The sequence below is a fragment of the Nomascus leucogenys genome, chromosome 20, assembly GCF_006542625.1.
Source record: "Nomascus leucogenys isolate Asia chromosome 20, Asia_NLE_v1, whole genome shotgun sequence".
Taxonomy (NCBI): domain Eukaryota; kingdom Metazoa; phylum Chordata; class Mammalia; order Primates; family Hylobatidae; genus Nomascus; species Nomascus leucogenys.
Genome location: NC_044400.1, coordinates 13,353,350 through 13,369,062, shown reverse-complemented (window position 1 = coordinate 13,369,062; position 15,713 = coordinate 13,353,350). Strand labels below are relative to the sequence as shown.

The following is a 15,713-nucleotide window of genomic DNA, read 5'->3' as shown; positions in this document are numbered from 1 at the left end:
ACAGCATGAACCAAAGTATAGAAGCGTAAAATAGTAGTTGATCATTCATTTGACAGATACTTATCCTTTATTATCCAGTAAATTCCCAAGTCATGGTGCACAGTATAGAGAATACAGTGGTGAGCATGACATATATTTTCCCTCCCTTCATGGAGTTTATGGTCTAGCAGCAGATTAAATAGGTAATTGCAGCAAAGCGTGATGATGGAGAATATGTAGCATACCCATAGGAGCATATAGCAGAGACTTAACCTAATCTAGGAATCAGAGCACAAAACTAAATACCAGAAATATTGTAGAGGTTACCTTGGTGAAGAAGAGGGAAGAGAGGAAGAAAAGTACACCCCAGAAAAAGGAAATGAGATGCGCAAAGTTTTAACAATGAGAAAGAGCAGTATAGTGTGTGTGTGTGTGTGTGTGTGTGTGTGTGTGTGTGTGTGTGTGTGTGGTGGGCAGGGAGGTAGGTAATGAGCAGAAGCTGGAGAAAGCAGGCAGAGGTCAGACCCTGAAAGGCCATGTAAAATAACATTAGAGTTTTTAGGTATTCAGAGTAGTGGGTGTCCAGTGAAGGGTTTTCACCCAGAGTGAGACATGATTAGTTTTGCATTTTTAACAATCTCTGCATGCAGGGTGGAGAACGAATTGTGGGGAGGTTACGGTGGCGACAGTAGTTGAGAAACAAGGTTGAATACAGGTAGACCAGTTGGAAAGTTACTGGAGTAGTGCAGGCAAGAGATGAACGGTGGAAATTAGACTTGATTGTTGACAGTGGGGCTAGAGAGAAAAGAAAGTAAGAAATATTTTGAAGGGAGAATCTAATATTTGGATATTATTTGGATGGTAGATGGCATAAAGTAGAGAAATGAGGCAAGGAAGGGTAACTAGATTTGTTGCTTGAGCATTTATTTACTGTTATTGTTTGGTGAGAGCATAGTGTACATAGGGTACAATAAGCAGTTCAATATCAGAGTATAAAATGCCAGATCATGGAAGTGGGGGGTAGAGTAAGAAACCAAACATAATATGATGCTGTATTTCTCTTTCTAAAGAACTTGGATATGGGCAGTGGGGAACAATGAAGAGGGCCTCATATAGTCATATTTGTGTTATCAAGGTAATATTATGGAAGCTCAGTTTAAGGGGAGCAGGAGACTAGAAGACCACTTAGGAGTCTGTTGTCATAATCCAAACGTGAGATGATGGGGGCCTTAAACTGGGATTCAGGACATCTTTGAAGCCTTTCAAACCTTAAAATAAGGTTTTGATGATTGGAGAGGAGAGTCTAGGGTGACTGCCAGATTTCTAGCTTGCATCACTGGATGATGGTGGAAGCTTTAGGTGACTGGAAAGGTAGGAGGAAGAATTTGGGGTTGGGGAGAGGGATGATGAGCTCTTATCTGACAATCCTGAATTTATGGGTCTTGAGGCACAAAAAACCAAGTGGTTGCAAATGAACCTTGTGTGGAGCCCTAGAATTTAGCAAATCGGTAGATAACATCATTGAATTTCATAGTTAAAATTGTGAAGAGTGGATGACATAGAATGAATAATGCATGTTAAGGGAGTAGAGTTCAATATTTGTAACTCAAGAGAAAATCTGCCTTGTAAGAGGCATGTAAAAGAAGAGAAAGGGGCTCTTGAAAGAGCTGGTACAGAAATGGTAACGATGAGAGTTGAACTATGAAGACCCGTGTCACGTACTTTAAGGGAGTAGAACTTCCAGAAAAATTTAATAGTTTCAGTTGCCACAGAAAACACCAGTAAGATAAAGATGGTATTTTAATAAACGCAAATGATTTGAATACATAGGTAAAAAGTGTTCAAATATTTTGAAATTTGCAAGTTTTTAAAAAATTGACAGTGCAACAGTGCATTTTGAAAAGTATTCTTTAGTAAATATCTTTTAATTCTATTTTTCAGCCAAGCAACCGACATAATGGAAACATCGGGGTGGAAGTCCATGATTCAGTCTCACCCTCATTTAGTAGCAGAAGCTTTTCGAGCACTAGCATCTGCACAGTGTCCACAGTTTGGCATTCCACGCAAACGGCTAAAACAGTCCTGAAATCTTCCATGAACAGTTGAAAAATGGAATTGACTTTCACTCCTCCAGGTCCAGAAGGATTCTAATACACAAACCATAAGCAAGAGTTGTTTCTGTTATTTTGTCCACAGAACAGAAGCTGAAAAAGCATATTGCTTGCATTTCAGGTGGATTATTTATGGTTTATTCTTCAGCTTTAAATTAGACTGATTAATTCACTTCAAGGCCTTAAATTATCTTCAATGACTTCTCTTGTTCATATAATACTTTAATTTTTTTTTATTGTGCCTTGTCATTTTGACCAAGGCTATGCAGGATTGCACTAGCTCCATAATGCAGTAATATTGATAACTGAAGATACTAAGTTTCAAAAGGATCTTCCATTATTTTGCAAAAAGAAAAATGAATTTTATGGGGTTTGTCCTATGCTATCTCAAAGTTTAAGTTCTCTTTAAAAGCACTTGTATTGGAGATTACCAGTAATGTCTCCAGTCTAAGTTCTATAAATATGGGAGAACCCTCTTACCTTCAAGGTAAGTTATGGCAATACACTGCTTCAATTCTAATTTATTTTTCATTTCAGGGGGCACATATGCAATGAGTTGGCCCAGATTTTTAGTGACATTTGTGATGTTTGTCTTGTATGTTAACTGTCCAACAAACTGTGGGTTTATTCTAAGTTTACAATGATTGAGAACTGATTGAGGTTAAGATTTCATGAAGAAAGCATGTATTGTGTGGAAGTAATTTTTTTTTAATTTATACTGACCTACATTTATATGAAGAATTCTGTACATGTTAAAAGTAAGGATGACCAAATCCAAATTTAATGAGTGGGCCAATTAAGAAAGATATATATGCACTTTCACTGTGTAACTTTTGTATGCTGAATGGTACATATATTTTTTTGCTTTTGAGGGAATTAATAAGGTATAATTAATTGTGTCTTAACTTTTCAAAGAAATTTTTAGATGGAGGCAACTGGGATGTTTGTGATAATAGATGAGAAAGACATCCTTGATTGTAGTTAAATTGGTTTGGATTACAGATATTCATTATTGAATTGACTCTTATTTTCTCACACTTTGGAAAAGACACCTGAACAATAAGTGAATCCTGGATAGTCTACTCTCCTTCAAACAATGAACCGATACTTGCCTTTGGGAGATGCATACAAAAGGAGAGAACTCTTAGACTATGTCAGGTCACACTAGGAACCTCCCCCCCACTCCGCATTTTTCTTCATTGTGTTTCAGTTACTGTACTAACATTGTGGATGATACTAAAATTCTGCATAATGTGAACAGGATAAACTATTTATAAACTGCTTTTCATGGGCCAGTTCTTTATTATAAATGAATTTTAGCTTTAAATGCATATACACGTTCAGTGTTTGATAGTTGTGTTCTTAAGGGAGGTTTGTTCTGGTGCATTGTCCTGGAGAAGCAGAAGCAGTCAGTGTTGGGGTACCACATCTGACTTACTGTGGTGGTGACAGTGTGCTTCTTAAGGGCAAGATTTATATTTGACCACAAGGGAAAAAGTGTGTCACTGGAAAAAAACGCATATACCTATGTTTGCAAACGTAACTATTCAGATTAAAATTTGTATAATTTGTTTATTTAATGTTTGAATTCAGGACAAAAGAAAAAATGAAGCTTGAGGTGTTTTCAAATAGACCTTATTTTTGCTATCTCTTTGTTAGGTGTTAACTGAAGCAATTTTAATATATCCAGATTCATTTGGATTCATATTTACATTGAAAAAACTCAACTAAGCATTTGTTATCCACAACAACCTAGAGTTTAAAAAGATCGTATTTTCACCTGTCTTCATTACTTTCTATGTAGTTTCATTCTTTGTCGTGGTAACTTAAATTTGAGATTGGAAGAATCTCTTGGGATAGAAGAAAGATTCTTACCTGGTGATGGACTTCATCCTTCATCCTGTGCAAAGGTATTATGGGAAGTAAAAATTCACTTCCTTAAATCCATCATAAGATTGAGCCTCAAGTTTGCAATATACAATTTTAAAAATACACGTACACACATACATATGTATACATTTCCAGTTTAAGATTTTGCGAGGGTCTTATAAGAAAACAAAAATTCCCTCAGGCTATAGAATTATGTTGTCATATATCAGAAAAGTACTGATGTATCCATTTATATCCAATGCACACCACCCCGGCACATGTGATTTAATTCACCGCTTGAATCTATATTTCTAACCACAGTGACTTCAGTAAAAATACCATGTAATGAACATTTCAGCTTCTTATTTACTCGAGAGTTTATTGCAAATCTTAAGGATTTTATTATAAAGATTTTTTTCTTTAGTTTGGTAGCACATTTTGTACTAAAAATGTCAAACACTGTGCTGTAAGAATATCCATGTTTGTAGAAATGTCCACTTTTCAGATAATATAATGCCTACCATTATACTAACAGAATCATATGGTAGTTGATTTATTTTTTTATTTATTATGTATATTTTTGGTATTGTGGGTTCTTGAGGCAATGATAAAAACACTTAATGTATTCTGACATGAGTGCTCTAATAGCCTCCTCCCCCTCATTTTTAAACTGCATACATTACTTTCAAAATAGGTATAGATATTCTGTCCAGCCTTTTGAGCTATTAGCCTGTTAGCCTGTTTCCCTTTGTCACCTAATCAAGGCTTTTTCTGAGAAAGTAATGAATGGTTTAAGATGTTGCATACTATAAAAATAATCATTGGGTAATTGTTGTTTAGACCAACACTTAGAAATACTATATTTGTGCCTTTTGATTTTTTAATTTTAATGTGTGTTGATATTTGGAGCACAAATAATGAAGGTGCCATAATATGGCTTGCCAATGTTACCTCCTTGAATAGTCATGTGTCATTGTCTTGAATTGGTAATTGGAGAACCTTGCATGAAATATGTGATCGTGTGTGTGTGTGTGTGTGCGCGCGCGCGTGTGTGTGTGTCTGTACATACCTGTATTTGCTTGGGGCTTGTGTGTGGTATGTTAAAAAGAGTGAATTTCTGGAAATAGAAATCAATTAAATGTTGAAAGTTCAGGTTAGCAGAAATATTTCATTTAAATTGCTTTACTTTGGAGGACAATTGATTAACAGAGGAAATGATAATTTTCAAAAATGTGATCAATTTACTGCATGATGAAATGTGAAAACAGTGCCTTTTTAGGACATCAATTATAATAAAATTGTTTTAAAATATTAAAGATCTCAAAAAGTTGTCATTAACATTGTTCATTTATTTTTAAACTGGATCTAAATAAGAGCTTAGATGGCCAAAATTAGAATTAATAATATACCCATTTAAATTTTGTTCATAAGTTTAAAATCTTAATCAGAATTCTTTATAAAATGTGGGTCATAGATATGACCCAGTGTTACTAAAATAGAACAGGGATTGTGAAAATCCAGCTCAACATACTTAAGTGTACTTGGACTAGAGCCAAGTATACTTGAAGAGGTGAATTATTCTGACTTGGACATGCATGCTTTTTGATGGATAAAATAAAAATATTCAATGTATTCTTACAAAAGAAGGTGGGTGGGTGAGTGGGTTTGTTTTAGTGTTCTCAGATTATAAAGACAGCACTTTCCGCACACAAAGTGTATTTTACAAACCTTTTTTATACAAATTAATGAGCTCTACTTTAAGTGTTCATGGAATGATGTAAATTTTAGGTCCAGTTGAACAAATATTGAGTGCCTACCATATGTAAGACTTAACTCCTTACTAGGAATGAAATCACACAGTGTCTTCTGTTTGCAGTATGTGAACTTTATGTTTGAAAAGAAATTCTTATATTTAAATTTTTCTGTTGTCAGAGTTTATCATTGTATACTGTAACGCAGTAAATTTTGCATTCAGTTTTAAAAAATGAAGATGTAACTTACGTGAGTCTCATTTTTGAAAATGAAATTCTGCAAAAATTATTTAAAAATTAGTTCCTGGGGAAATTGATTTTCAAGATTCAAATGTATAAAAACTTAAATTGAACTTTTCAGCCTCGTTTTTAATTAGCTGATGTTAATGATAAGATACATAAAACTTGTATCTTGTTGCTGAAAATATTTTTTGCATTTCAACACATTGAGTTAAAATAAAGTTGTTACTACTTATTCAAGATTAATTGGCATATTTTGTGTTTATTTGAAAAATACATACTCTTTTTTTCAGGTTGGTATGATGCTTTGCAAAAGAGCCATGTATTTGGTATGATAAATCATGCATAGTAATTGTCTTTTCTACATAGGGAAGCTCTTATTTTTTGAAACCAATTGAAGACATTCTTAACTGTGAAATATTAATATGCATTTACTTTAATATGTATGAACCATCAATACTGGATGACTTATTCTAATGCTACATACCATTAATGTAAAACTTAGAGATCACCTTTTCCCTGTCATTCCTATCCTGTCTTAATTTCAGTTATCCCAGACAATTTAATCATTTGATGCTATCAAAAAGCAAATTGGGGCAGGATATTCCTGAACCAGTGTAATAACAGTAACACAATTAGTGCTTTAAAATTATGGCCAATTTGGTAGTAGAGAGGCACAGTGAAAAACCTTCCATATACCTCAAACACACATACATGCACTGAATTTTCCCTAATGGAATAAAAGAGGGTTGAAAAATTTAGAACATCATCTATGCAAGTATAGTCAAGTAGGATAAGTGGTTAATAATATTCTAAATGTTACTAATGGAAGAATCAATATTGTGAAAATGGCCATACTGCCCAAGGTAATTTATAGATTCAATGCCATCCCCATCAAGCTACCAATGACTTTCTACACAGAATTGGAAAAAACTACTTTAAAGTTCATATGGAACCAAAAAAGAGCCCACATCACCAAGTCAATCCTAAGCCAAAAGAACAAAGCTGGAGGCATCACGCTACCTGACTTCAAACTATACTACAAGGCTACAGTAACCAAAACAGCATGGTACTAGTACCACAACAGAGACATAGATCAATGGAACAAAACAGAGCCCTCAGAAATAATGCCACATATCTACAACTATCTGATCTTTGACAAACCTGACAAAAACAAGAAATGGGGAAAGGATTCCCTATTTAATAAATGGTGCTGGGAAAACTGGCTAGCCATATGTAGAAAGCTGAAACTGGATCCCTTCCTTACACCTTATACAAAAATTAATTCAAGATGGATTAAAGACTTACATGTTAGACCTAAAACCATAAAAACCCTAGAAGAAAACCTAGGCAATACCATTCAGGACATAGGCATGGGCAAGGACTTCATGTCTAAAACACCAAAAGCAATGGCAACAAAAGCCAAAATTGACAAATGGGATCTAGTTAAAGAGCTTCTGCACAGCAAAAGAAACTACCATCAGAGTGAACAGGCAACCTACAGAATGGGAGAAAATTTTTGCAACCTACTCATCTGACAAAGGGCTAATATCCAGAATCTACAATGAACTCAAACAAATTTACAAGAAAAAAACAACCCCATCAAAAAGTGGGCGAAGGACATGAACAGACACTTCTCAAAAGAAGACATTTATGCAGCCAAAAAACACATGAAAAAATGCTCATCTTCACTGGCCATCAGAGAAATGCAAATCAAAACCACAATGAGATACCATCTCACACCAGTTAGAATGGCCATCATTAAAAAGTCAGGAAACAACAGGTGCTGGAGAGGATGTGGAGAAATAGGAACACTTTTACACTGTTGGTGGGACTGTAAACTAGTTCAACTATCGTGGAAGTCAGTGTGGCGATTCCTCAGGGATCTAGAACTAGAAATACCATTTGACCCAGCCATCCCATTACTGGGTATATACCCAAAGGACTATAAATCATGCTGCTATAAAGACACATGCACACATATGTTTATCGCTGCACTATTCACAATAGCAAAGACTTGGAACCAACCCAAATGTCCAACAACGATAGACTGGATTAAGAAAATGTGGCAGATATATACCATGGAATACTATGCAGCCATAAAAAATGATGAGTTCATGTCCTTTGTAGGGACATGGATGAAACTGGAAACCATCATTCTCAGTAAACTATCGCAAGGACAAAAAACCAAACACCGCATGTTCTCACTCATAGGTGGGAATTGAACAATGAGAACTCATGGACACAGGAAGGGGAACATCACACTCCGGGGACTGTTGTGGGGTGGTGGAGGGGGGAGGGACAGCATTAGGAGATATACCTAATGCTAAATGACTAGTTAATGGGTGCAGCAAACCAACATGGCACATGGATACATATGTAACAAACCTGCACATTGTGCACATGTACCCTGAAACCTAAAGTATAATAATAAAATAAATAAATGTTACTAATGAACTCTATGTTACCTTTTGCTTCCTACTCTGCCGCAGCCAGTCCCCTTAATACTTTGAGAACATTGGGATGTGATGTCTCCGTCTACCACCTCAGAATCATTTGTTCCTAAGAGAAGGCCAAGAGTGGCATTTGCTTTGATCACTGTTTTTAAATAGAAGACACATTGGTAGAAATCTTTCACATAATATGTTGTTGCTTTTGGAGGGCTGTTGGGGAGTACCAGAGAGGTCAGCATGCATCTGCAGTGTACACTGGCAAACAAAAGGTTTGTCATTCCTGTTGTGCTTCCTTTCCACCTCCCCCTGGCTCTTCCCCCACCCCCTTGTTCCTTTTGTAAAGGATGCAGGTGTAGTCTTGTGCCAGTCTGTGACATAACACCTGAACAATTTCTGTGGTATCCTACCCATTTGCTCAGATTCGAACCAGGCCTTAATCGATAACAAGCAAAGAGAAAAAAAGGTGGGATTTGTAAGTAACAATTACAGCAAAAACAAACAAAAAAAGTGCACTGAGAACTCTGCTATTCGCTCTAAGATAGATATATTGCCATAAGGAGAGGTTTTTAGAATATGTGTTTTAAAAGTCCTAAAAAATTGTGATGGTCATTATAACAGGCAAAGATGAAAAATGAGAATGGCATGCAGTTGAAAAAAGGTACTAAAGTTAGATGCATTAAATTTGATCAACACCAGAAATGATAAAGCAGACATTTGAATCAGTAGAAGACAAGGTTGAGAAATGTTCCCAGATTATAAGGACAAGAATAGAGAGATGAAGAAAAAGACAATTCAGTTTAATTTATATTAGCAGTTAATTAAATGGAGTGCCTGGCACTGTGTGGAGCTGTTTGCAGTGATGAAGCAGAAATACTCTCTGTGTTCATAAAGTTTATTTTCTTGAAGAAAATGCAGTCATATAATAGCATGTGATAATTGTGATAGGAATACAAGAGGAGCTCCTAGGCTAGTGTGAGGGTGGAAGTCCCAGATGGCTTTTCTGAGGAAGCGATATCTAAATTGAGATTCAGTGGGAATTAAGCAGCTTAGTGAGGGTGTCATCCAGCCCATTATTTGAAGTCTTAGAGGCTGACCAAGGTTCATATAGAACATTTATAGAAATGAAAATGAACATGGCTATATCCTACTGTGTAAGGGGAAGAAAGGACTAACAAACCAGTAAGGCAGGATTACAGTTTATTATAGGCCTTATTAAAGGAACCTGACTTAACCTGGGAGGACTGAAGTGTTTCAAATGGGGATACATCATGCTGATCAACAATCTATCAATCTTTACATAGTTTGGAGGGGGCTTTTTCCATTAAGGGGAGATTTGAGAGGAAACACTGAAACAACTTGAAAATAAATTGCATAGGTAGAAGGGAGAAAGAGGAGTTAACAGTGGCTTCCAGGTTCCAGGTTTTGCATTTGGCTAACTGGGTGGAGGGTAGTACTGTTCCCTGATAGAGTAATCACAAGAATGGGAATGTTTTTGGGAAAAAAAATTTCATTTGGAGGCTGTTGAACTTAGGGTTCCTATGGTGCATTCTGCTTGGATATGTGAATCATAAAAGTGATCTCAGTTATAAAGGAAGTAATCATCAATACACAAATATAATCTGCTCATGTAGGCTGAAGAGAAGGCAGCTCAGGGCAGAAACAGATAAAATGTTACCGTTATGCAAAAGAGGATGTATAATAAGATTAAATCAGGAAAGTTTCCCTCCAGGAAGTTGGAGAGGAGAATGTTTCAAGAAAAGAAATGGCTAACAGTGTCACATACTGCTGAGTGGCCAAATAGGAAGTTAAAATGTAAAAGATTTTTCAAAGAAGAAGTGAAAGGAATCTTTGAGGAAAGAAGTAGAATCTGAGTGAGCAAATGGATGCTCCAAGTATAGGAGAAAGTAGGCCTATATTTGGAAGTTATATACAATTGTCTTCCTAGGAGACTCAAATTTAGAATTTCATGCCAGCTTGGTAAAATGGCCAGGAAAATCTAGAGATAATCCACAAGATATATGTACTGATGGAAACCATCGATGGGAAATAAAATCCCAATCACGGTGGCAGAAAATAGAAAAAGTCTAGGAATTTTCTTGTCTTGAGATTTGCGGACTCTATAAGGAAGAAAATATCCCACAAAATTCTACTGGAAGATAGGGAAAAAAATGAATGCTACATAAAGTAGAAAAAATAAGCCATGCTATTATGTACCAATATTTAATAAAAATATACTTGAGGGAAATATAAAACAAGAATATAATGATAATATTTGTCTTCAGATTATGTACTGGGGATCATTTGTTCCCATGTACTTCATTTTCCAAGCTTTTCATAAAACAATGTATTACATTATTAATAAGAAAAAAGGTTGTATTTTTAAAATGTACACTCTGGGCAAGTCGGTATATCAAAGCTATCCAGAATGGTAAAGATGGTAAAATCAAGAACAGTAAATTAGTGAAATAATTGACTACACCCAGCTTGGGAAAGGTAATATTATAGGTCATGTGGTTGATTTGGCAGTTTATATTTAATTCTTATGCAGACCATCATTACTGATTAGATGTTTATAATCATTTGGAAGTAATGTGGCATGCAATTACTAGGATAATGTAAATTCCTCTTATTTTAAAAAGACATTTCTTTGCCCATGCTTATGTCCTGAATGGTATTGCCCAGGTTTTCTTCTAGGGTTTTTATGGTTTTAGGTCTAACATTTAAGTCTTTAATCCATCTTGAATTAATTTTTGTATAAGGTGTAAGGAAGGGATCCAGTTTCACCTTTCTACATATGGCTAGCCGGTTTTCCCAGCACCGTTTATTTAATAGGGAATCATTTCCCCATTTCTTGTTTTTGTCAGGTTTGTCAAAGATCAGATGGTTGCAGATGTGTGGTATTATTTCTGAGGGCTCTGTTCTGTTCCATTGATCTATATCTCTGTTAGGTACCAGTGCCATGCTGTTTTGGTTACTGTTGCCTTGTAGTGTAGTTTGAAGTCAGGTAGCATGATGCCTCCAGCTTTGTTCTTTTGGCTTAGTTTCTCTTGGCAATGCAGGCTCTTTTTTGGTTCCATATGAACTTTAAAGAAATTTTTTCCAGTTCTGTGAAGAAAGTCATTGGTAGCTTGATGGGGATGGCATTGAATCTATAAATTACCTTGGGCAGTATGGCCATTTTCACGATATTGAGTCTTCCTATCCATGAGCATGGAATGTTCTTCCATTTGTTTGTGTCCTCTTTTATTTCATTGAGCAGTGGTTTGTAGTTCTCCTTGAAGAGGTCCTTCACATCCCTTGTAAGTTGGATTCCTGGGTATTTTATTCTCTTTGAAGCAATTGTGAATGGGAGTTCACTCATGATTTGGCTCTCTGTTTGTCTGTTATTGGTGTATAAGAATGCTTGTGATTTTTGCACATTGATTGTGTATCCTGAGACTTTGCTGAAGTTGCTTATCAGCTTAAGGAGATTTGGGGCTGAGACGATGGGGTTTTCTCAATATACAGTCATGTCATATGCAAACGGACAATTTGACTTCCTCTTTTCCTAATTGAATGCCCTTTATTTCTTTCTGCTGCCTGATTGCCCTGGTCAGAACTTCCAACACTATGTTGAATAGGAGTGGTGAGAGAGGGCATCCCTGTCTTGTGCCAGTTTTCAAAGGGAATGCTTCCCGTTTTTGCCCATTCATTATGATATTGGCTGTGGGTTTGTCATAAATAGCTCTTATTATTTTGAGATACGTCCCATCGATTCCTAATTTTTTTAGAGTTTTTAGCATAAAGGGCTGTTGAATTTTATGAGAGGCCTTTCTGCATCTATTGAGATAATCGTGGTTTTTGTCTTTGGTTCTGTTTATATGCCAGATTACGTTTATTGATTTGTGTATGTTGAACCAGCCTTGCATCCCAGGGATGAAGCCCACTTGATCATGGTGTATAAGCTTATTGATGTGCTGCTGGATTCGGTTTCACCAGTATTTTATTGAGGATTTTTGCATCGATGTTCATCAGAGATATTGGTCTAAAATTCTCTTTTTTTGTTGTGTCTGTGCCAGGCTTTGGTATCAGGATGATGCTGGCCTCATAAAATGAGTTAGGGAGGATTCCCTCTTTTTCCATTGATTGGAATAGTTTCAGAAAGAATGGTACCAGCTCCTCCTTGTACTTCTGGTAGAATTCGACTGTGAATCCGTCTGGTCCTGGACTTTTTTTGGTTGGTAGGCTATTAATTATTGCCTCAATTTCAGAGCCTGTTATTGGCCTATTCAGGGATTCAACTTCTTCCTGGTTTAGTCTTGGGAGGGTGTATGTGTTGAGGAATTTATCCATTTCTTCTAGATTTTCTAGTTTATTTGCATAGAGGTGTTTATAGTATTCTCTGATGGTAGTTTCCGGCTGGGTGTGGTGGCTCATGCCTACAATCCCAGCACTTTGGGAGGCTGAGACAGGCAGATCGCTTGACCCTGGGAGTTCAAAAACCCCATCTCTACAAAAACTGCAAAAATTTTGTATTTAGGGACATGATGGCACGGGCCTGTAGTCCCAGCTACTCAGGAAGCTGAGGGGGAGGATCGATTGAGCCCAGAAGGTTAAGGCTGCAGTGAGCCAAGATCACACTACTACAGCCTGGGTGACAGATTGAGACCTTGTCTAAAAAAACTAAAAACACTTGCCGTGTGTTTGTGTGTGTGTGTGTGTGTGTGTGTGTGTGTGTGTGAGAGAGAGAGAGAGAGAGAGAGAGAGAGAGAGAGGGAGGAGGAGGAGAAGGAGGAGGGAGAACTGTTAACATTCAAGCATAAAAGAACTCAGTACACCAAAGTCTTTATCAAATCCATTCCTCTTGGGAGTTAAGGTTTTAGGCTTAATGGACAAGTGTTTCCTTTTAGTAATAATTATACAATTGAGCCTTTATTTGGTATAAGACACAGTGATGCCAAAAGAAGAATACAAAAAAAGACATGTCCTTTACTTCACCTTGCTGACAATTAGAGAAACAGTTATTAATTAATAATGATCAATCTTGCTAGATATAAAAAACAGACTTTGCTCATTTTCTCTGTTGGTGTCCATTTTCTGTTTCAACAATGTGTCCTCATTTAGCTTTATTACTTACCCTTTGTTTCCTAGCTTCTTAAGGTGAAGACTTAAATCATTGATTTTTATATAGTTATTTTCTTATGAGCATGTAAAGTTTTTAATTTTTCTCTATCTGCTACCTTAATTACATTCTATAATATTTTGTTTGTCGTATGTATGTTCATTATCACAAGTTCAAAATATTTTCTAATATGCCTTGGGATTTATTCTGTGGCTCATGGGTTTACCTTCTATATTTGGAAGGATTTTCCTAGGTATCATAGTTTTATTTATTTCTTACTTAAATCTGTGGTGGTCAGATAATATACTCTCTATAATTTCAATCAGTTGACATTTGTTGATACTTGTTTTATGGCAGAATATGGTCTATGTGAAGGTTTTATATGCATTTGAAAAGAATGTGTTTTCTGCAGTTAAGTGTTGTGTGTTATAAATGACGATTAGGTAGAGCTGATTGATAGTACTATTTAAATCTATATGTTTACTCATCTTTGTTTCCTTTTTTCCAGCAATTACCGAACAATGGTGTTAAAATCTCTAACTTTATCCATGGATTGGTTTGCTTCTCCCTTTAGTTCTGTTGATTTTTTATTTGTGTATTTTGAAATTCTGTTATTAAGGGCACACATATTTAAGGTTGTTATGTCTTCTTGATTCGTTGATTTTTTTTAATTTTCACGAAAGATCTTTATCAATAGTGAGACCCTCTTTATTTTAGAATTACTTTAATGATTGCTGTTGTCACATCAGCTTTTTATACTGTTTTAAAAGTTACCTTTACCCATTCTTTTACCTTCAGTTTACTTCTCTCTTTATAAGTGTGTTTCATGTAAATAGCATATAGTTGGATCTTGCTTTTTATCCAGTGTGAAAATCTCTGCACTTGGAGTGTTTACCCCAATTAATGTGATTATTTTTAAGTTTGGGTTTAACTCTTCCATCTTGATATCTAGTATTTATTCCATCCATTTTTTATTCCCCTCTTTCTCCTCTCCTGCTTTATACTGAATGAATTGCACTTTAACATGTTCTGTTTTATCTTGCATGTTCAAACTTTTGCTACAATTTCTTTGATCTGCTTTCAAGTTACCCTAAAGATTACAATAAGTACCTTTGGCACAGTCTATTTCAACTAATACGACACTTCACATACAGCAGTCTAATTCTGTTCAACCTTTTGTGCTTTTATCTGCTTATATTTTACTTCTACACATGATATAAAACACAAGATACATTTTTTAAATTTAAAATAGGCAAGAGTTTTTAAAGTACGTTTAAAACATATATTTATACATACAGAGTTTTGTTGTTGTTGTTTTTGAGACGGAGTCTCACTCTGTCGCCCAGGCTGGAGTGCAGTGGCACCATCTTGGCTCACTGCAAGCTCCACCTCCCAGGTTCATGCCATTCTCCTGCCTCAGCCTCCTGAGTAGCTGAGACTACAGGTGCCCGCCACCACGCCTGGCCAATTTTTTATATTTTTAGTAGAGACACGGTTTCACTGTATTAGCCAGGATGGTCTCAATCTCCTGACCTCGTGATCTACCCGCCTCGGCCTCCCAAAGTGCTAGGATTACAGGCATGAGCCACCGCACCTGGCCCTTTTTTTTATTTTTATTTTTCCACAAAAAATGTCAATTACATTTACCCAAATATTTACCCTTTCAGGGCTCTTTGTTCCTTCTTTCAGATCTTTATATCCTTCTAGCATAATTTCCATTTAGCCTGAAGAATTTCTATTAGCATTTCTTCTACTGAAGCTTTTGTGTGTCTCAAATTGCTTTTATTTCTCCTTCATCTTTTAAAATTTATTTTTTCTTTCTAAAATGATCAGAAAGAATCCATTTTTAAATGACCATTTCACTGGATATTGAATGCTAAGTTGATAAGTGTTTCCCACCCTGCCCCCCACAAGACTTTAAAGATGTTATTTCATTGGGTCCTGGTCTCTGGGTTTTTTTTCATGTTTTTGTTTTGTTTTGTTTTGTTTTGTTTTGTTTTGTGGTGGTTTGTATTGTTCCACTGTGTGTAATAATGTGGTTTTTTCCCCTGCTTCATTTGCTTTTAAAATTTGTTCTTTATCTTTGGTTTTCAGCAGTTTTACTGCAGGTATGATTTTCTCTGAATTGATCCTCCTTAGGATTTCTTGAGCTTTTTGGATATATAGGTTGATGTCTTTCATCAATTTTCAAAAATCTACAGTCATTATT

General features: G+C 35.9%; 1 protein-coding gene across 6 annotated transcripts in view; it reads left to right on the top strand.

Annotated features, from left to right (window-relative positions):
* The window catches only part of SPOPL (speckle type BTB/POZ protein like), a 65,921-nt gene extending 59,729 nt beyond the window's left edge, over nucleotides 1–6,192 (top strand). For 5 of the 6 annotated variants that reach the window (XM_030801170.1, XM_030801169.1, XM_030801168.1 and 2 more), the window contains one exon: nucleotides 1,921–2,441. In XM_030801170.1, the coding sequence (XP_030657030.1) occupies nucleotides 1,921–2,065 (145 nt within the window). In that variant the 3' untranslated portion in view covers nucleotides 2,066–2,441. Of the gene's footprint in view, nucleotides 1–1,920 lie in introns of all 6 variants that reach the window. The other variant, XM_030801166.1, reaches the window with a different exon arrangement.
* The last annotated feature ends 9,521 nt before the right edge of the window (nucleotides 6,193–15,713 follow it).